Here is a 21,031-nt window from a genome sequence, read left to right on the forward strand (position 1 = left end):
GCCGCAGCTATAGCTTAGGTTGCATCTACGGCTCGGATCTGATCCCTAGTCCAGGATCTCCATGTGTCCCAAGACAGCCAAAAAAACAAAAAAGAAAAGGGGGGTTGAGTTGTGTATAAATGAATTTTGTTGTTTAGAAATATTTCTATTTTGTTCTAGTGGTTATCTTACTTCTTGTATCTATGTTTAGCTCCTTAGTTCCTTGGTCTTCTATTTGAACTTACTGTTGGGTTTGTCAGGCTCTTTTTTCTCTTCCAATTTTTGCTTAGGCGTAATTGATTTACAGTAAATTGCACATATTTAAAGTGTACAGTTTGATAAATTTTTGTATGTAAATATTATCGCCAAGGAATCATCGACACAATTAAGGTAATAAACATACCCATTACCGCTAAAAGTTTTCTTCCCAGAGTTTAACAATTAAAACTTATTGCTCAACTCTTTTTTTTTTTAATTGAAGTACAGTTCATTCACAGTGTTATGTTAGTTTCAGGCGTACAGCATAGTGATTCAGTTATACATACATACATATATTTTTTTCAAATTCGTTTTCCTTATAGGTTATTACAAAATATTGAGTATAGTTCCCTGTGCTCTGCAGGAGGTCCTTGTTATTAGCTCATCTATTTTATATATAGTAGTGTGTATCTATTAATACCAACCTCCTAATTTATACCTCCTCCCCACTTTCCCATTTGGTAACCATAAGAGTGTTTTCTATGTTTGTGAGTCTCTTTTGGTTTTGTAAATAAGTTCATTGGTATCTTTTTTTTTTTTTTAAGAAACCTCTTAAATTTTCTCATGCCCCTTTCATTCTCTCCCTGTCCCCAGACAACCATTGATGTGTTTTCTGTCACTATAGACTAATTTGTATATTCTGGAATTTTATTTAAATAGATTCATATAATATCTGTTTTTGTCTAGCTTTTTTGGCATAAGTTTGAGTTTCATCCATGTTCACGAAAGAAAGTAGTTCATTTCTTTATGATGCTGAGTAATACTTGTTCATATGAATATACCAGAATTCGTCCATTCATCTGTTAATTGACATTTGGGAGGTGTCCAGACTTGAGTTGTGATAAAAAAGGACGTGAACATTTTTGTGAGTCTGATGTAGACATGTGCTTGTATATATCTTGGGGGGAATACCTAGGAGTGGAGTGTCTGAATCATATGAAAGTTTGTGCCAAACTTTTTTTGGCCACCCTGGGACATATGGAGTTCCTGGGCCAGGGATCAGGTTGGAGCCACAGTTGTGACCTACACCACAGATTCCATATATAAGTTATATGGTATTTGTCTTTCTCTTCTGAGTTTCTTTACCTAGCATGAAATCTCTGGTTGCATCCATATTGTTGCAAATGGCATTATTATTATTATTTTTTTTGATGGCTGAGTAATATGCCATTGTGTATATACACCATAGCCTCTTTTTTATTTTTATTTTTTTCTTGTCATTTGTCCTTTTAGGGCCACACCCACGGCATATGGAGGTTCCCAGGCTAGGAGTTTAAATCAGAGCTGTTGCCGCCAGCCTACGCCAGAGCCACCGCAACGCCAGTTCCAAGCCGCATCTGTGACCTACACCACAGCCCATGGCAACGCCAGATCCCTAACCCACTAAGCGAGGCCAGGGATTGAACCCGCAACCTCATGGTTCCTAGTCGGATTCGTTTCCACTGTGCCAGGACAGGAACTCCTATTTTTATTATTTATTTATTTATTTATTTTGCTTTTTAGGGCTGCACCAGTGGCATGTGGAGCTTCCCAGGCTAGGGGTTCAATCGGAGCTGTAGCCTCCGGCCTACACCACAGCCACAGCAATGCCAGATCTGCGCTGAGTCTGCAACCTACATCACAGCTCACAGCAACGCTAGATCCTTAACCCACTGAGCAAGGCCAGGGATTGAACCCGCCGCCTCATGATTCCTAGTCGGATTAATTTCCGCTGAGCCACAACAGGAACTCCCCATAGCCTCTTTATCCATTGGTCTCTAAGTGGGCATTGAGGTTGTTTTTATGTCTTGGCTATTGTTAATAGTGCTACAATGAAAATATGGGTGCATGTATCTTTTTTTTTTTGGCTCTTTAGGGCCTCACCTGTGGCCTATGGAGGTTCCCAGGCTAGGGGTCCAATTGGAGCTATAGCTGCTGGCTAATGTCACAGCCACAGCAATGCCAGATCCGAGCCATGTCTGTGACCTACACCACAGCTCACAGCAACGCCAGATCCTTAACCCCCTGAATGAGGCCAGGGATCGAACCTGCAACCTCATGGTTCCTAGTTGGATTCGCTAACCACTGCACTGTGACAGGAATTCCTCCATGTATATTTTTTTAATTACACTTTTCTCTGGTTACATGCATAGGAGTGGGATTGTTGGATCCTGTTGTAGTTCTATATTTACTTTTCTGAGGAACCTCCATACTGTTTTCCATAGTGGTTGTACTAATTTACATTCCCAACGACAATGTAGGAGGGTTCCCTTTTCTCCACACCCTCTCCAGCATTTGTTATTGGTAGACTTTTTACTGATGGCCATTCTGGCTGGTGTGAAGTGATACCTCATTGTAATTTTGATTTGCATTTCTCTAATAATTAGCAGTGTTGAGCATCTTTTCACATGCCTGCTGACCATCTGTATGTCTTTGGAGAAATGTCTGTTTAGGCCTTCTGCCCATTTTTCAGTTGGGTTATTTGTTTTTTGTTGTTGAGTTGTATGAGTTGTTTGTATATTTGGGAGATTGAGCCCTTGTCGATTGCAGTTGTCTACAGCTGGTTTCTCCCATTCACCCTTTTATTTATTAATTCCTCTTAGTACCATCATTCTTCTTTAAGAAGAATTTCTTTTCATGTTTCCTGTGTTGCAGCTTTGCAGGGATGAGTATTTTCAGCTTTTATATGTCTGAAAAGGCTGTTTCATTAGAAAAGATTTCTTTGTTGACAACATTTTTCTTTCAGCAGTCTCTTTTGGCTGAATATTTTTTCCCATGAGATGTTTGCCACCATTTGATCTTTGTCTTCGTTTTCTTTTTAAAGCCACACCTGTGGCATATGGAAGTTCCCAGAGTAGGGGTCGAATTAGAGCTGCAGCCGCAGCCTACACCACAGCCACAGCAATACCAGATTCAAGCCACATCTATGACCTATGCTGCAGCTTTCGGCAGTGCCAGATCCTTAACCCATTGAGTGAAGCCAGGGATCAAACCTGCATCCTCATGGATATGATGTTGAGTTCTCAACCCACTAAGCCACAACGGGAACTCACTTATCTTTCTTTTTTTGGTCTCTGGCTGCTTTTAAGTGGTTTTAGAGAAATAAATGTTAGTGTAGTTTTCTTCAGATTTTTCTCAGGGTTCTTTGAACTTCTTGAATTTGTGTGTTTATAGAGTTTTATCAACTTTTGTTTCTTTATTTTTTTTCTTTTTGTCTTTTCTGGGGTCACACCCACGGCATATGGAGGTTCCCAGGCTAGGGGTCTAATCGGAGATGTAGCCACCGGCCTATGCCGGAGCCAGAGCAACGTGGGATCTGAGCTGAGTCTGCAACCTGCACCACAGCTCATGGCAACATTGGATCACCAACCCACTGAGCAAGGGCAGGGATCGAACCCGCAACTTCATGGTTCCTAGTCGGATTCGTTAACCACTGAGGCACGATGAGAACTCCCATTGTTTCTTTAAACATTTTTTTATCACCAGCCGTACCACATTCCTGCTCTTCCTCATCCTCTGCCCTCCTTTGGAAATTGTGTGTGTGTGTGTGTATAACATGCTGTGTATATAACATATGCATAGATGTATAATATATGGCTGCTTGAATTTATCCCACAACTATTATTTTTTGTGTTTTTTATTTTGTGTAGTTTTATTATCATGTCCTATGTTCACTAGTCTCCTTTTCTCCAGTATTTAGTCTACTGTTCATCCAGTCCAGTGTCTTTCAACCCAGGCATTCTTTTGTCTCTGGAAGATTGATTTGCATCTTTTTATTCCATATCTGTCTGTAATATGCTCATATTTTCTTCTGCTTTCTTGAGCATTTGGAACTCAGTTATAGTAACTCTTGTCATGTCTTTGTCTCTTGTCACCTGTGTTATTTCTGGGTCATGTTCAGTTAATGATTTTTCTTCTTATCGATGTGCCTGGTAGTTTCCTATTGGATTCAGTCATTGTGGATTTTTATGCTATTGGTGCTGGCGCAAGTGAGTATGTTCTTAAGCTTTGTTCGAGGGCAGTTAAGTTACTTGGAATAGTTGGATCTGCTCGAGGCTGCTTTTCAATTTTGTAGCAGCAGCAGAGAGTTTCTCCACTTAAAAAAAAAAAATATTCCTCCCTCTTCCCCCACAGCCTTTTTGTAGACATCTTTTTACCCTGATCACATCCCTCTGTGTGGTCTTAAAGCCATGGCTATATTGTAAATCTATTTGTGTGTTAGTGGTGTTTCTGTGCTTTATACATGAAACATATTTTTTTGCCCCTCTTCTCCCAGAGCCGGTTTTTACCCACTTGAGCTGATACTTCCAGCTGAGTAAGCATGGTCTCAGGCTCTTTTCTAGTAGTGAGACATCACCCTTCCTTGTTGCACCTGATGCCCTGTGTCCCAAGGCAGGGAGATAAATCCAGTCCCCATGTCCCCATGTTGGCTGGAAGGAAGTCTCCCCAGATGCTGGCACTTCCTTAAGTTACACACACCCTACACTGCAGTGCAGCCACTGCACTCCAAAGTGAAATGAAAACACACAACTATGCAAAACTGGAATATGAATGTTCAGAGAATCTTTATTTCTAAAAACCAAAAACTGGGAACCACCCAAATGCCTTTTTTTTTTTTACTTTTTAGGTCCACATCTGTAGCATATGGGGGTTCCCAGGCTAGGGGTTGGAGCTGTAGCTGCTGGCCACAGCAATGCTGGAACCGAGCCGCATCTGCAACCTACACCACAGCTCACGGCAACACCGGATCCTTAACCCACTGAGTGAGGCAGGGATCAAACCTGTGTCCTCATGGATACTAGTTGGGTTCGTTAACCTCTGAGCCATGAAGCCCCAACAGTTTTATACTCATGCTAGAATACTGAGCAATAAAAAAGAATGACATATTTATACCTGCAACAATATGGATGAATTTTAAAATCACTGTGCCAAATCACAGTCCAGACCAAAAAAATGTTCTCTGATTCTCTGATTCTATTTATGTAAAACTCAATAGTGCAAACTAGCCTGTAGACAGAAAGACTAGCAGTTGTCTGGAGCTGGAGATGGAGGGGAGCGTTGTCACAGAGGGCATGAGAAAACTTGGTGGAAAGGAAATGTTTTTCTTGATTGTAGGGAGGGTTTCAAGAGCAACAGATGTCAGAACTCAAAAAAATTATTTTAAATATGTGCAGTTTATTGTATGCCAATTATATATATATATATATATATAAAGTTATAAAAGTAAAAAAATGATAGGTTTAGCTTCCATCTGAAGAATCCATATATCTCATTAGTAACCCACGTGTAAAAGATTTATAAGTGTAGATTATGCTTATTTTTTTAATTTGTTATAGTAATACGGTTTAATTTGTTGGCAGAGTTCCCATCGTGGTTCAGCGGGTAACAAGCCCAGCTAGCATCCATGAGGACACAGGTCTGATCCCTGGCCTCGCTCAGTGGGTTAAGGATCCGGTGTTGCCATGAGCCATGCTGTAGGTTGCAGACATGGCTCGGATCCCATGTTGCTATGGCTGTAGTGTAGGCTGGCAGCTGTAGCTCTAGGTCAACCCCTAGCTTGGGAACTTCCATATGCTGTGGGCATGGCCCTAAAAAGGCAAAAAAAAAATTTAATTTCTTGGCAGTTAAATGAAAACACTTGAATTTGACTGTTGCAAAAGTGTGCAGCTACAGACCTGAAGCAGCAATGTTGAGCTCTGCTCTGTGTGTGAGTTGTTTGGACACTAAGTATGTCTAGGCCCCGGTGCTGCCTAAAGTCTGTCTAGCCTAACATTTTAGGGTGGCACTGACAGTTGTGTACTTAGTCTCTAATTTTCTAGAAGATGCAGGTAATAAAACAAAAATTCAAGTTTAGTAAATACCTACAGAAAAGCTTAGGTCTCATAGAAGTATAATTTGCTGCAATTTTATGCAATGAATACATCCACATCGGGAAACAGAAGATTACCTGGTAGTATTGGTAAGTTTTTGAAATGCAGTTCTTGCTGGGCTAATTAGGTAAAGTTGAACACATGCTGAATGACCATGACCAAACAGTTTCCAGTTTTGACTCTGGGATTGTGTAAAATATACACTTGTTCTGTTTAATTTTATTTGTATAAACATAGGTTATGTTTTGTTTAATCACGGTATTTCCTCTTGGCAGTGGACTCTCAAAAAATCGACCGTGAGGGAAAAATCCCAAATGAAACCTTAGAGAAACTGAAGAGCCTGGGGCTTTTTGGGATGCAGGTCCCGGAAGAATACGGTAAGTAAAAGAAACCACCACCCCTCTGATTTGGCTCTTAAGAAAGCCTTCTGTATTTGTCCAAAAAAGGACTCTGTTCCTGAGTGGTGGCCTTTGAAAATACCCTGAGTCAAAGGTAGACCTGTAAAAATGCTGCAGTGACTAAAATAGCCTTTGTGGGCTAATTATGGGGTGGCTTGCTGGTGAGTGTGTGGCCCAACTGAGGGGCTTTTGGGCGGAAGAGCTGTTGTATGCTGTGCTTTCTCTGAGATGGGAAGGGCCCTGCAGAGTGTCTGTTCTCTGAGTGAGTGGGACAGCCGCGGTGATAGGGCCCAGCAGGCCAGCATTTCATCCCGCCCAGGGGATAAGGCACATGACTGTCAGGTCCTTTGGCCTCCAGCCTGTGCCCAAGGCCACCAGAGCACAATAGCCCTGCCTCTTGCCAGGACCCTGGCTCTGCCCTATTGGACTGAAGACTGAGATGGTCACCGCCTGTCTGCCTTCTGCCTGACCCAGAGCTGGGCCATTCAGTTCCGTGGGGCCAAGGGGACAGGCAAGAAGTGTGCTCAGAGGAGCAGGGATGTCTCAGAGGGACAGGCCAGTCCTGTGTGTCCGTGCGCAGATGTTCATCCCCTTTGTTTTCACTCTCAGGATCTTGTGACCTGGAAGCCTGGCCTTTACTCCGTATACCCGCCCTCTCAAGCCTCCGTGAGCCCCTGCAAGGGTGGCTTCCAGCTTCCTCAGCTCAGGGGTGAGGCTTGGGGTGGAGAGCTGTTGGTGGCACACCTTTGTGGCCATGAGCGGGCATTCTCCCAGCCTGGCTTTGGGTTAGGTTTGCACAGCGAGTCACAGAAGCAGGAGTTGTTCCTGGTGTTCTTTTTCCCTCCTGTTTGGTCTCAGGGCTGAAGTTACATCTGTCCCCTCCTCCCCACACACACAGCCAAGGGTGGGGGCCCTCAAAGGCTATAGAGTAAGTCCCACTGTGACCTGTCCTGGAGCTGGTCCAGTCTCAGACAGAATGTGAAAATTGAGGACAAACCACCCTGTTGCCTAATTTCCTTGATTCTGAGGCATATTTTAATCAGGTTAAATCTTTGTTTGTGTTTGTCTATTGAGTATCTTAAGCTGTTAAAGGATGTCTCTGATTTGTCATCTTGTGAAATAACCTCCCACATTTCCAAATGGGTAAAAGAAGTTACAGAATATGGGAAATAATCACCACCGCCGCTCCCCCTGGTGGTGGAACACAGCATGGCCTCTGTGGGGGGAGCTGTGTGACCCTGGTCTCATAACCTTGACCTTGCAGCCCTCCCTAGACCTGGAAACTTGCCTGTGCTGTAACTTACAAGCCCCAGGAACTGTCTGCCCATCAGGCAGTAGAATGGAGAGCAGGTGGGGCTGGAACCGGGGAGCAAGGGTGCTCTGTCATCAGTTGAGAAAAACAGGTGCTTGGAAAAAGCAGGTGGCAGAGGAGAGCTGCTGGACACAGCCCGGCAGTGGTGACACCTGCCACCCCTGCAGAATCATTAAAAAAGTATTGTTCGTGTTTCCTGCAGACGCTTCTGTGTAAGATTGGAATATGTCTTTGCATCTGCGTGTGTTTTATTGCAGCACATGTGTGTGTGTGAGAGTGTGTGTATGTGAGAGGGAGATTGTACAGCTCTGGCCCTTAATCTTTATTTGTGTCCTACTCTCAGCTGTGAAAATGTTCTTTCTTTCATGAGATGGTAGTGGTCACATTTGGGGCTATTTGATTTCTTTCCTTTTATTTAATCCTTCCTTGGGAATTAGGGCAATGGCAACCTTATTGTGTTCATGGCCAGAACCTTCTTGGGAAGTGTTCCCAGTCTGGAGCATTCTAAAGGCAGTTGGAACCACTGTCCTGAAAAAGAAGTTTCTGCCCCCAGTTCCCTGCGTGCCCCCCTCCCACCTCCCCTCAGTTCCTCCTCCATCAGCACCTATCATCCCTCCCCATTGATTGTCCTCCCCCTGTGATTTTACTGATACTTTGTTGAGGAAAAAGCATTGTAATTTTTTAAGAAGCAAAACCGAGGAGTTCCCAGTGAGGCTCAGCAGGTTAAGAACCCAACTAATATCCATGAGGATGCAGGTTTGATGCATGGCCTCGCTCCGTGGGTTTAGAATCTGGCGTTGCTGCAAGCTGTGATGCAGGTCACAGACACAGTTCAGATCCTGTGTGGCTGAGGCTGTGGCTGGGGGCTATAGCTCCAATTTGACCCTTAGCTTGGAACTTCTGTAGGCCACAGGTGTAGCCCTAAAAAAAAAGAAAAAAGGAAGCCAAACTGACTTCAGTATATGAAACAAGTAGGAACAAAAGTGTTTTCATTGAAATAGGTGGGGAGGTGGCTGGTATAGGGCCCTGGCCTTCCCTTGGTGCCCAGAGCCCAAGGGACCACTGCCTGCTTCTGCAGGGACTCAGCCCTCCCCGTGTGTGTGTGTGTGTGTGAAGGCACCCCAGCACTTGGGTTGTGTGATGGAGCGGTGACTCCAGGCCAGCACTGCACCCAGAATTCAGGGCCAGCTCTGCCACCTGTTGGTCACGTGACCTTGGGCCTCAAGGTTGAGGTTAGAGTTCTCACTTCAGGGACTTTGCACTGGCTCTGCCCCTGGGTATCCGCAGTGCTAACTCCTTCACTTCCTTGAATCTTTCTGTTTTCTTTTTTGGCTGCACCTGTGTCATGTGGGAATTCCGGGGCCAGGGATTGAGCCTGTGCCACACCAGTGACTCCAGCCACTGCAGTAACAACACCAGATCCTTAACCTATTGCACCATGAGTAAACTCTCAGTCCTTGTTTTTGTTTCTGTTTTCTTTTAAATGTTTTTGTCTTCTTGCTCCTGAAACAGTGTTTCCTAACCAGGGTGATGTTACCCCCCGCCCCAGGAGACATTTGGCAATATCTAGGGACGTTTCTGTTGCCTAGACTGTGGGGAGGAGAATTGCTGGCATCTCATGGGCAGAGGCCAAGGTTGCTGCTCAACTTATGACAGAGGACCCAGCCCCAGCTGGAAGCCAGGGTCCCAAGGCAGAGAGACCTGTCCAAAGGGCCAAGAGAGGCTGTCATGGGACACTGGATGGGGTTTACAGCATTTAAATAAATTTATTACGTGTAGGTGTTTGTCTTATGTTAAATATTACTCTACATTAAAATAAACTCTTATGTTGGGAGTTCCCATTGTGGGTCAGTGGGTTACAAACCTGACTAGCATCCATGAGGACGCAGGTTTGATCCCTCACCTCGCTCAGTGGGATAAGGATCCAGCATTGCCCTGAGCTATGGTGTGGCTCGGATCTGGCATTGATGTGCCTCTGGCATAGGCTAGCAGCTGCAGCTCCGATTAGACCCTTAGTCTGAAAACTTCCTTATGCCATAGGTATGGCCCTAAAGAAGAAAAAAAAATACCTCTTATATTAAAATATGTATATGCTTTTTGTCTAGGAAAAGTCTAAAAGGAGGTACACAAAAATGCACTTTCCAAGAGATAAGATTATGGGTAATTTTTGTTTTCTTTGTACTTTTCTGTATTATGATTTTTTAAAATGGTGAGCTGGCTTTACTCAGTAGAGCCATTTGCCTTTTCTGGGAGGAATTTGGGGCTAGAGCCTAAGTGCACTGGCCTGTCTCTTCTCTAGGTGGCCTGGGCCTCTCCAGCACCATGTATACGCGGTTGTGCGAGATCATCAGCCTGGACAGCTCCATCGCTGTGACCCTGGCGGCACACCAGGCCATCGGCCTCAAGGTCAGGGGTTTGGGTTTCCGGAGTCTCTAGTTGGCGGCGGGGCAGCAGACTTGCTCAGTTTGACCAAGGATCGGGGAGGCCCGAGGTCCTGCAGCCTCGCCTGGCAGTGTCCAAGTGCAGCCTTGCTGTCTGGAGCTCAGTGCCCTTCGGTGACATGGTCCTTCCATTGAAACCTTCTGTCCCCATCACCTCTGACCCAATCCTTCAAGGCCCAGGTCAGATGCCACTGGAGCCTGCCTTCACCGTGGGCTGGGAGTGACCCCACCCAGCTCTGGATTTGCTCACAGGGGTCTGAGCTCATGCCCCTGCTATTGGTGCCTGTTCCCCTCACCGTTCTTGGCTTGGAGCATTTCAGGGCAGGTCCAGGGGTCCACCGCTCATTCCTCTGATTGTTTTTGCTCAACATAGAAACCAGGGTGGGGAGGAGCTGAGTGTGCAGCAGGCTCGGCCTCACACTCGGTGCAGCTGCTCCTCTCAACGCTGCCTGAGCACCAGGTGTGGCTCCAGCACCCCTGGCCCCTGGCCACGCAGCTGGGAAGTGGAAGAGCTGCTGGGAAAGCCTGAGTCTGTGCCGAAGCTGTGCTGGTGCTGCCACCCTGGACTGTGCCCTTGGGGCTCCCTGCCAGCCTAGCTCCCCAGACTTGCCAGGAGCTCCCCATTTTCCCCCCAAGGGCAGGGGTTGCCACCTCTTAGCTGCCAACTCTTGCATGGAGGAAGCATGTTCCAGAAGGGGCCGTGTTTCACATGCTCCTTTCTCCCCACCACTGAAAGCAGCCTGTGTGTTTTGTCAGGGCATCATCATGACTGGCAGCGAGGAGCAGAAGGCCAAGTACCTGCCCAAACTGGCGTCTGGGGAGCACATGGCCGCCTTCTGCCTGACGGAACCAGCCAGGTGAGCCCAGGCGGCAGGGGCAGAGGGCGGGGGCCATGGCTTTGGTTGAGCAGCTGGTGGCCGGGGTCTTCCCTCCCTGAAGGCTTCCTGGAGTCGAGTCAGCAGCCTTTCTTGCAGGGTCTCTTCATGGTCTGTTTCTCTACCTTACTTCTCCAGCCCGTGATCTTCACCCACAAGATAATGGGCCTGACAGCCCCTGTTCAGTGGCTTTCCTGTGCTTTGCAGCATCCCTTCCCTACAGTAATGCATTTAGGCCTCTATGAAGGGCGTTGGTATCGTCCCCACTTCACAGCTGCAAATGAGACTTAGGGACATGGTGTGATCCGCCCACAGTCTCACAGCTGCCCTGGAACTCAGGCCTTCCAACAGCAGGGCTATTACCTGGCCCCTTCACCCTGCGTCTCCCACCCCAGGAGCTGGGCACCCCAGCACCCACCCTCATAGGAGCACCGAGCCTGTTTGAGCCCCATCTCTGGGGTTAGACCTCCCCAATGTCACCACTGCTGCCGACCTCACAAAGCCATCTTGCCATATGCTGTAAATCAAGTTTTACTGGAATGTGCCTCTTGTTTACAGATTGTCTGTGGCTATAAAGCTGAATGTATTTATTATCTGGCTCTTTGTTTTAAAAGTTTGCCAGCTCCTTCCATTTGGGGCTGGAAACCATCCTTCTCGGTTCCCAGCATTACCCCTCAACCATGGGTTTCTGCCCCGTAGTGGGAGTGATGCCGCCTCCATCCGGACCAGGGCCACACTGAGCGAAGATAAGAAGCACTATGTCCTCAACGGCTCCAAGGTACAGCTCCACAGCCTCCAAGACTGCATCAGGGTCGCCATCATGACCGTTTCCACTGTGCACAGGGTCCCTTAACTGTCACCCTTGTGGGGTGCTGCTCCTTTTTAGGGAGAAGGAACTGGCTGAGAGGTTTTGTCACCACCATCACCCTGTCTCCTTAGTGGTGGGATGGGAACCAAGCCATCTTGGCTCCAGAGTCTGTGTGCCTCAGTGCTGCCACCCACCCCAAAGCTGCTCTTGTGTGTCTGTTTTAAAATTTCTTATTACATGGATTTTTTAAATGATTTTTTTCCATTATAATTGGTTTACAGTGTTCTGTCAATTTTCTGCTATACAGCAAAGTGGCCTAGTCTCACACACAACATACACATACATTCCTTTTCTCACATTATCCTCTATCATGCTCCATCACAAGTAACTAGATATAGTTCCCAGTGCTATATAGCAGGATCGCATTGCTTATCCATTCTAAAGGCAATAGTTTGCATCTGTTAACCCTAGATTCCCAGTCCACCCCACTCCTCCTCCCCCTTGGCAACCACAAGTCTGTTCTCTAAGTCTCTAGGTTTCTTTCCTGTGGAAAGGTTCATTTGTGCTATATTTTAGATTCCAGGTATAAGTGATATCATATGGTATTTGTCTTTCTCTTTCTGACTTCACTTAGTATGAGTCTCTGGTTCCATCCATATTGCTGCAAGTGGTATTATTTTGTTCTTTTTTATGGCTGAGTAGTATTCCATTGTGTATATGTACCATACCTTCTTAATCCATTCATCTGTCAATGGACATTTAGGTTGTTTCCATATCTTGGCTATTGTGAATAGTGCTGCAGTGAACATAGGGGTTCATGCATCTTTTTCAAGGAAAGTTTTGTCTGGATATATGCCCAAGAGTGAGATTGCTGGGTCATATGGTAATTATATATTTAGTTTCCTGAGGAACCTCCATTCTGTTTTCCATAGTGGTTGCACCATTTTACATTCCCACCAGCAGTGTAGGAGGGTTCCCTTTTCCTGACATCCTCTCCAGCAGTTGTTATTTGTTGACTTGTTAATGATGGCCATTCTGACAGGTGTGAGGTGGTACACATTGCTTCTTAGGGCCACCCCTATGGCATATGGAAGTTCCCAGGGTAGGGGTCATATTGGAGCTGCAGCTGGCGGCCTATGCCACAGCCACAGCAATGCCAGATCTGAGCCACGTCTGCGACCTATACCACAGCACACAGCAACGCTGGATCCTTGACCCACTGACTGAGACCAGGGATCAAACCCACATCCTCCTGAATACTAGTTGTGTTCTTTACCCTTAAGCCACGGTGGGAACTCTGATTGTTTTTTTTTGTTTTGTTTTTTGTTTTCGTTCACTTTTTTTTGGAATTTGAAACATGTAAAAGTTCAATCCTGAACTTCCATCCCCCGTCTCCTGGCACAGTGTGTCCTCTGTTACATCACCACCTCTGCATGGGATCGTGATGGGTCACAGTGGCCCCATCTCTGCAACTACTGTACATTTAAAAATTGATTCTGATTTCTTACCACCTAGCATTCAGAATTCCCTACTGTCTCTTACCTGTTTGTCTTTCAGTGTGCTTGACTTAGGGTCCAGATAAGCTCTGTACGGAGCAGTTTGTGGAGAAGTCCCTCTCCCCTCCCCCTCCTCCACCTCCTCCCCTTCTGGCTCCTTGCTGCCTCTCTCCCACCCTCAGCCTGGCCTGTGGTGTGACCCAGAGCTGGCGCCCTGAGGTGGCACCTAGTAGTTTGGTTCTCTCTGGAGCCCTCTTGCTTTCTTTCCTCAGGTCTGGATCACCAATGGGGGGCTGGCCAGTGTTTTTACTGTGTTTGCGAAGACCGAGGTTGTTGACTCCGACGGCTCAGTAAAGGACAAGATCACAGCATTCATAGTAGAGAGGGACTTCGGTGGAGTCACCAGCGGGAAACCAGAGGATAAGCTAGGCATCCGAGGCTCCAACAGTAAGTATCAGGCGTGTGTGCATGTAAGAGAAGGAGAGGCAGAGAATGAGATTTTTATCTTGATAAAAAGCTGTCAGAGGAGGCTCAGCAGGTTAAGTATCTGGTGTTGACACTGCCGTAGTGCAAGTTCAATTCCCTGGCCTGGGAACTTCTACATGCCACGGGTGTGGCAAACAAAACAAAACAGAGAAACACCAGTATCTCAGATCTCAAGATAAAATGAGACTGAAATAGTTGGGATTCCACCCAAGCACATTGGCAGAATCAGGTCTGGGCTGCCTTGGGGCCCCTCCACAGCAGTGCAGGGGAGCCCTGTGGAATAACTCAGTGCAGTGGGCACAGACATGCATCCCCACACTCGGGCGGGGATGGTGTTGGGGCAGTGGTGGGGTTTCTAAGGGAAGAATTGCTAACTGCAGAGCCCCGCCTGCCCTGCCCGACACCTCCTTCTGTCCTCACTCTCCTCCTGCTGAGACCGACCTGCAGCACTCCCAGTTGAGGCCAGGGTCCATCAGGGGCCCTTGTCCTGTCCACTGCTGCCACTCAGCCTCAGGAGACTGCTGCTTGGGTCTTCAAGCTCAGACCTTGGAGGGTCTGAACCAGCAAGTGCCTAGACTGCGCCTCCTGCTTGCTGGCCAAGGGCGGGGTACCCCGTGCTCCCAGTGACCAGTGCATAGTGACCAGTACCAGGGTGAGGTCCCAGTTTCGTGTGTTCCAGCCTGCGAGGTCCACTTCGAGAACACCCGGGTGCCCGTGGAGAATGTCCTCGGAGAAGTTGGCGGCGGCTTTAAGGTGCGTGGCCCTGCGGGTGGTGTGCCGTCCTGTGTGCAATTGCAGGCCCCAGCTTCCTGTCCCCTCCCCACTAGGTGACAGTGTGTAGCACCTGGTTGGAAGGCCAGCAGGGTGCAGACAGGTCTTTCCAGGGAGGGGTGGGTGTGGGCGCACTGGGTCTCCTCCACCTGAGGCCTCGTCTGCCTGGTGCAGAGGTCATTTCCTCCCCCAGCGAGTGAGGAGCAGCCCAGGGCCCCAGGAGAGCAGACTGCACTGTCCTGGGGCCTGACTCCCTGCCCTGACGTTTTTTCTTAGATTTAGATTTAATATTTTTTTAACTGACAGGTGATTCTCATAACAAAGTTTACCATTTTCACTTGAACAGTTTGGTGGTCTGTTCACTGTATTATGCAGCCATCTCTGTGTCTGATTCCAAACTTCCCATCGCCCCCGAAGCAAGTGCCATGCCTTCTCGTTTATCCTCCCCAGCCTTTGGCAGTCGCTATTTTACTTTCTGTGTCTGTGGATCTGCTGGTTTTGAATGTTTCCTTTGGCTGGAATCCATGGGTGGGCTCCGTCACGTAGCGTCATGTTTTCAAGGAGTATCCAATCTCTGGCAGCTGTCTCTCCTTCTTAGGGCTGAGTACCATTCCCTCGAATGGCTGCACCATGTCTCGTTCCTCCATCATTGGTTGGTGGACATTTGGGTTCTTTCACTTTTTGGCCTGTATGAATAATGCTTCTGTGAACATCCGTGAGCATGATTTTGTGTGAACAGGAATGCAGGGTCATACAGTATATGTTCGGCTTTTTGAGGAACCACCAGATTCTTCCTCAGCGGCTGCCCCATTTCACTTTCCACCAGCAGTGTGTCAGGGTTCCGTTTGTCCTCATCCTTGCCAGCACTCATTATTGCCCATTTTCAAAGTCATAGCCAACCTATTGGGTGTGAAGTGGTATCTCCCTGTGGTATGCATAGCATTTTCCTGATGATTAGTCATGTTGAGCATCTTTTCATGCCTGTTGAATGTTTATTCCTTTGGAGAAATGTTTTTCCAAATCCTTTGTCCATCTTTAAGTTGGGCTGTTTGTGTCTCTATTGCTGCCCTGCCCTTATGTACTGGGTGGCCTGGGTTAGAGTATTTACCTCGGGAGCCACCCCCACCTTAGCTGTGAACAGGGATCAAAGCAGACCCTCCCTGGCCTCCTGGCCATATAAGAATCAGTGAAGGGCCATCAGTCAGGGTTCTGGGAGCATGGAGTAAAGGGTGGGAGAGGGGGAGGCACACGAGGTGTGTCGTGTCCGGATGTCACACCCAGGAAAGGACATGGGGTCCCTGAAAAGCCCCCTGACTGATCTTCACATCTTTAGTGCTTGTCTTCCTAGATCTTTTTAGAGAGTTTACATCACTGAAATGTGCGTGCGTGTGTGTGTGTGTGTGTGTGTGTGTAGCCTGCATTTGTCACTTAGCAGGTCTTCCTGGCAGGCTCCCACTAGGGAGTGTGACTTACTGGCGTTCAGAGCCACACAGTCTTTCCTCATGTGGTCACGCCATGTTTACATCCCTGGGTCCCGGGATCAAACATTTAGCACTGTTTCCACTTCTTCCCCACTCAGGACCACATCGTGTGTCATGTGTCCTTATACACATCTCACATACTTGTCTCTTCATTTCCTGAGTTTAAACACCACCAGTCAAGTTACCGGGGTCAGAGGGCGTGGACATTTTTTTAAGTTCTTGGTCCGTGTTGCCCCCGGCCTGCCAGACAGCTGGACCAGTGCCTGCTCCCCCACCGGCTATGTGTGAAGTTGTTTTTTTGTTTTTTTTTTTTTGTCTTTTTGCTATTTCTTGGGCCACTCCCGAGGCATATGGAGGTTCCCAGGCTAGGGGTCGAATTGGAGCTGTAGCCGCTGGCCTACGCCAGAGCCACAGCAACGCGGGATCCGAGCCGCGTCTGCGACCTACACCACAGCTCACTGCAACGCCGGATCGTTAACCCACTGAGCAAGGGCAGGGATTGAACCCACAACCTCACAGTTCCTAGTTGGATTTGTTAACCACTGAGCCACAACAGGAACTCCTATGTGTGAAGTCTTATCTCCATCTTTGTGAACACTGCATGAAGAATTTTTTTCCATTGCGTTAGATGAAGTGATTGTTTGAATAGGCAAAAGGGAACCTATTAAAGCAAAGCTCTTTTTTATGCTGAGTGAGAGTGCCTGCAGTTGGCCTTGGTACCAAAAAGTGCTGTGAGCTGGGGTGGTCCCACATATCACAGGCAGGACGACCCTAGGCCCAGTGAATGTTGAAGCCCACGAAGGGTAAAGTGAGTACTTGCTCTGGGCCATTAGAGGCTCATCAGGCACAGAGGCGTGCAGTGGGGCCGTGGAGAGGATGGACATGGCCACCCAGTTGTGAGAAGAGGCTGCTTCCCGAGAGAAGGTGGTAAAGCTGCAGGACCAAGGTCAGGTGGGAGGGACACCCGGGCCCTTCAGGTGAGGCTGAGTCTGCCCTCCTCCTGGGACCGAGGCCTGGTGTCCAGTCCTTTCCTCCTTTTGTCCTTGTTTGAAGTGGAGCTAAGAATAAACTGTGAACTGTGAGGGGGCCATGAGGCAAGTCTTGTTCTTGAAACTGTGAGCTGGCCTTTGAGGAACAAACGTGTAAGCTTAGCTCTTAGCTAAGGTGCCCCCGTCCTGAGACGCAGGAAGTCTGCTGTTAGGGGTTAGAAGCCCCAGGGACAAGGCAGGACAGGGCCCCCTCAGTGCCAGGGGCCACTCCAGTGTCTGTGTCCACCTCCTTTCCAGCCACCTCAGACTGACCAGTTAGGACCAGCGCTGCCCTGCCCAGTGGCTGGAGCAGGTGTTCCTAGCCCCCTAGCCCCACAGGGTCCGTTTTGAGAGGATCTCCATTCAGGTTAACTAGTAAGTACTCATACATTCAAACTCAGATACATGTCTCATCAGTCCCAGTCATGTGAGCAAGTGCCAGGACACAGCAGCACTGCATGTTGGGCAGAGTCCCACGAGTCTGGGACATGCCCTAGAGCCTGGCCCTGCCTTTGAGGCCTCCTCCCTGGGCCTCGGGCCTGAGCAGTGGTGGGCGGGTCATTGTCCTTTAGGAGCCTCGTGCTGGTGGCTATGGGTCCACCCTGTGCCTGGGATCCCCTGCCCTGAGTGGCCTGGTTGCTCTAGCTCAGGGGGCTCCCAGCATCCCTCCCCCAGGCCAGAAGACCCACACCCGTTCCCACTGGACCTGTGTTCCACTTGAGTCCACATCACACCTCTGACCACCTGCTGCCTAGACAGCTGTGGTCTCTGTGCCCCTTTGGGTGTGTAGGAAGCACTTCCCTGAACCTGGCCAGTCTGGCACTTGGGAGGCAGCACATGTGCTCACCACCCATGTCAGGTGGGAGGTCAGGGTTGGAAGAGAGGAAAAGCTGCCACAGTTGCCTGGCTGACGCTGTCACTGCAGGAATCAAGGAGGAGCAGGAGTGCTGTTGGTGTGAGGGCTCAGTGCCGGTCACTGGCCTGCACATCAGGCAGGTACCTGCTGTACAACTGGCTCGCCACTCTGAGCCTCAGGCAGCTCTGACACTGAAGAGTTGCTGGGAAAATGGGGAGCAGGAAGCGCTCGAGCAAGTCCACTCAATAAGCCCTCGTTTCTGCTCCCTTCCCCTGAGGCTGCGAGAAGGCCCTTTCCTTTGGAATAAGGGCATCATGTTCCTTTTTGGGGGGTGCCTCTAGGGATGTTTGTGAGAGCCGTCGCAGTGCTGGGTCACCGGTTTTTGAGCATCAGGCCTGTGTTCTCTCCCGGCCAGGGAGGGTTGGCAAGATAGCTGACTCCGCCCAGACACTGCCTTTTGTTGTCAAGAAAGCTGGTGAAAGTGGACAAGCACCGTGGAGCTCGCCCTCCAGGACCCTCGGGCTTTGCAGGCAGGACTCTTAGGGAGTGAGCTTTCCTCTCTCTGTAGGTGGCCATGAACATCCTCAACAGCGGGCGCTTCAGCATGGGCAGCACCGTGGCTGGGATGCTCAAGAAACTCATTGGTAGGTGAGTTGGGGAGCGGAGTCCTCGGTGGCAGCCTGCCACTGCTCCCTGCCACTCCACCCCAAGGCTCTACCTCATCCTGGGAGGTCTGGGACCTGGGCTTGAGTGTAGACCAGAGGGTGCCTTCAGGCTTCCAGCCCTCCTGTCTCACCTCCCACAGGATCAGGGCGGAAGGTAGAGAGTGGCTGCTCTGACCGCTGAGGACAGGGTGACTGAGCGAGGGTCCCAGTGTGGTCCGGGCACTGGTCCTCTGTAGGGGACTTGGCACTGTGAGTGAGCAGTGGGGTCGGGTTGGGAACCCTGGTCCCTCGGCCTTTGGCTCATCCGTTTGTCCTCTTGAGCCTGAAACCTACTTCCCTTTGCCAGTGATGTTGAAACAGCCTGATGGGCTTTTTATGGGGCACAAAATGTCATTGCCAGCTTAGCTTCGTCGGGGGGGGGACTGCAGGGACATGCAGGTGCTGCTTAGTAGGCTCCTTGGCATTCAGGGCAGAATTCCTGTATAGGCAAGGGGATTGAGGCCCAGAGTGTGAATGATGGGCCCAAGCCCAGGCGCCTCCAGACTGCTGCCAGGGCTCGTCCACTGCTGAGCTGCCCCGTCCATGAGCTGTCCGACTCTGCTTCCTTGTCTAGAAAACTCATGGTCAGCCTGTCCCAAAGATCCTGAGGCCTGGGAGTGTGGGAGCCCGTCTCCTTTCTGAGCCCGATGTAGGACAAATTTGTGCCTGGGCTGGGGGGGTGGGGGGCACTGGGAGGGGTTGGAAAGTGGTGACTGCTGGAGCATGCGGTGCCTTCAGAGCCACCAGGCTACGACAGTGCATTCAGCTGTACACATGGAAGTCATGGGCTCAAGTGATCAACACAAGCCGCCCTCCTGCTGCCTTCTGAACCCACGTGTGGGTGTTGGCCTGCTCCTCTGTGCAGGGCATTGCTTCTGCTCTGAGCCAGGTGCCCTACACCTGCATCCCATGACTGTGGCTGCTGCTCGGAGGTCAGAGGTGTTGTCAAGGGACAGGAGGCCACTTGGCCCAGACTCAGCTGGTGAGGGTGAAGGCCGGGTACCTGTCTGCTGCAGCCCTTGCCCCACTACTGTCCCCACTCTGGGTGCCTCTCCGAGATGACAGTCACCCCTTGACTCAGAGACGCTGGAAGGCAGGGCTCTTTCAGGGTGTTTGGTCTCAGCAGACTGTTTCTCATATTTCCAGCCTTGGAAATCATCATAGGACAACTAGAAAATGGTTCTTTTCAATAACTGTGCTCTTCTTCAGAAATGACTGCCGAGTACGCCTGCACGAGGAAACAGTTCAACAGGACCCTCAGCGAGTTTGGATTGATTCAGGTACAGAAGGCTGAGTGGGCATCGGCTGGCTCCAGTGCGTGGATTGAAAGCACACTGTGGGGGTCTGTACTGCTGCTGCTTGTGGGCACACGGCCCCCTTCCACAAGTGCCGGGCTTGGTGCTCTTGGACATCAGGGATTGATTAGTCCAGACTACCTGTTCTGCTGGTTGGCACATTCGGGTTTCAGCACAAGCAAGTTCTTGATTGTGTTTTTTTCCAAAACACTCCAGGAGAAGTTTGCCCTGATGGCTCAGAAGGCTTACGTGATGGAAAGTATGGCTTACCTCACGGCAGGGATGCTGGACCAGCCTGGGTTCCCCGACTGCTCCATCGAAGCCGCCATAGTGAAGGTAACCCTGGCACACGCTGCCTGCCGTCTCCCTATCCCCATTAGTCCATTGCTACTCTGGTATTTATGGTGTGCCCACAAAGCCAGGCACCCCAGGACACAGCCAGGGAGAGCAGAGAAATAGGGGGTGAGGCTGGGGCACAGAAGACCGTGCCCAGCACATGGGAGGCCAGTTCATGCCAGGTTGTCACCCATCGATCACCAGTCGTAGTACAAGGAGAAATTCAGACCATGCATAGTAACTTCATATCTGCATAAAAGGCAGCAGGGCTTCTTTGGGAAAGACCATCTTGTTCTGAGTATCCTATGTCCTGGTATCACAACTTCTTTTTATGAAACAGTTGATCTAAGTAAATACCACAGGGTTTTCTGTGCTCTGTTTCATTTTGGGGGTAGTCATTTTTTGGCGATGAAAGATAGCAACCCTGCTTTGGTTCTCCATAATTGTTTTTAAACTGGTGTCTGGGATTCAAGTCTTGAGAGAAACAGAAGTGAACATTCTGGTGTTGGTAGGAAAACCTGGCTGAAAGGTTTGGAATCGTACATAACTTAATTGTTTTCATGCTTCTCCCTGTGTCGCACCTTGGTACTGGGGAGGAGCTTTACCACCCCAACCTCTCATCACCCTTGACAACCATGGCAGTAATGGTGCTGTCAGC

At 48.9% G+C, this 21,031-nt stretch overlaps 1 protein-coding gene across 1 annotated transcript in view; it reads left to right on the forward strand.

Annotated features, from left to right (window-relative positions):
- Positions 1-21,031, forward strand: part of ACAD9 (acyl-CoA dehydrogenase family member 9) — a 45,168-nt gene that overhangs the window by 18,758 nt on the left and 5,379 nt on the right. Inside the window, exons 3-11 of the mRNA XM_047782127.1 lie at positions 6,362-6,463; positions 10,096-10,202; positions 10,994-11,094; positions 11,812-11,890; positions 13,689-13,863; positions 14,582-14,655; positions 18,607-18,682; positions 19,952-20,022; positions 20,254-20,373. Coding sequence (XP_047638083.1) covers positions 6,362-6,463; positions 10,096-10,202; positions 10,994-11,094; positions 11,812-11,890; positions 13,689-13,863; positions 14,582-14,655; positions 18,607-18,682; positions 19,952-20,022; positions 20,254-20,373 — 905 coding nt within the window. The remainder of the gene's footprint in view (positions 1-6,361; positions 6,464-10,095; positions 10,203-10,993; positions 11,095-11,811; positions 11,891-13,688; positions 13,864-14,581; positions 14,656-18,606; positions 18,683-19,951; positions 20,023-20,253; positions 20,374-21,031) is intronic.

This window comes from Phacochoerus africanus, chromosome 1, assembly GCF_016906955.1.
Source record: "Phacochoerus africanus isolate WHEZ1 chromosome 1, ROS_Pafr_v1, whole genome shotgun sequence".
In the NCBI taxonomy this organism is placed as follows: domain Eukaryota; kingdom Metazoa; phylum Chordata; class Mammalia; order Artiodactyla; family Suidae; genus Phacochoerus; species Phacochoerus africanus.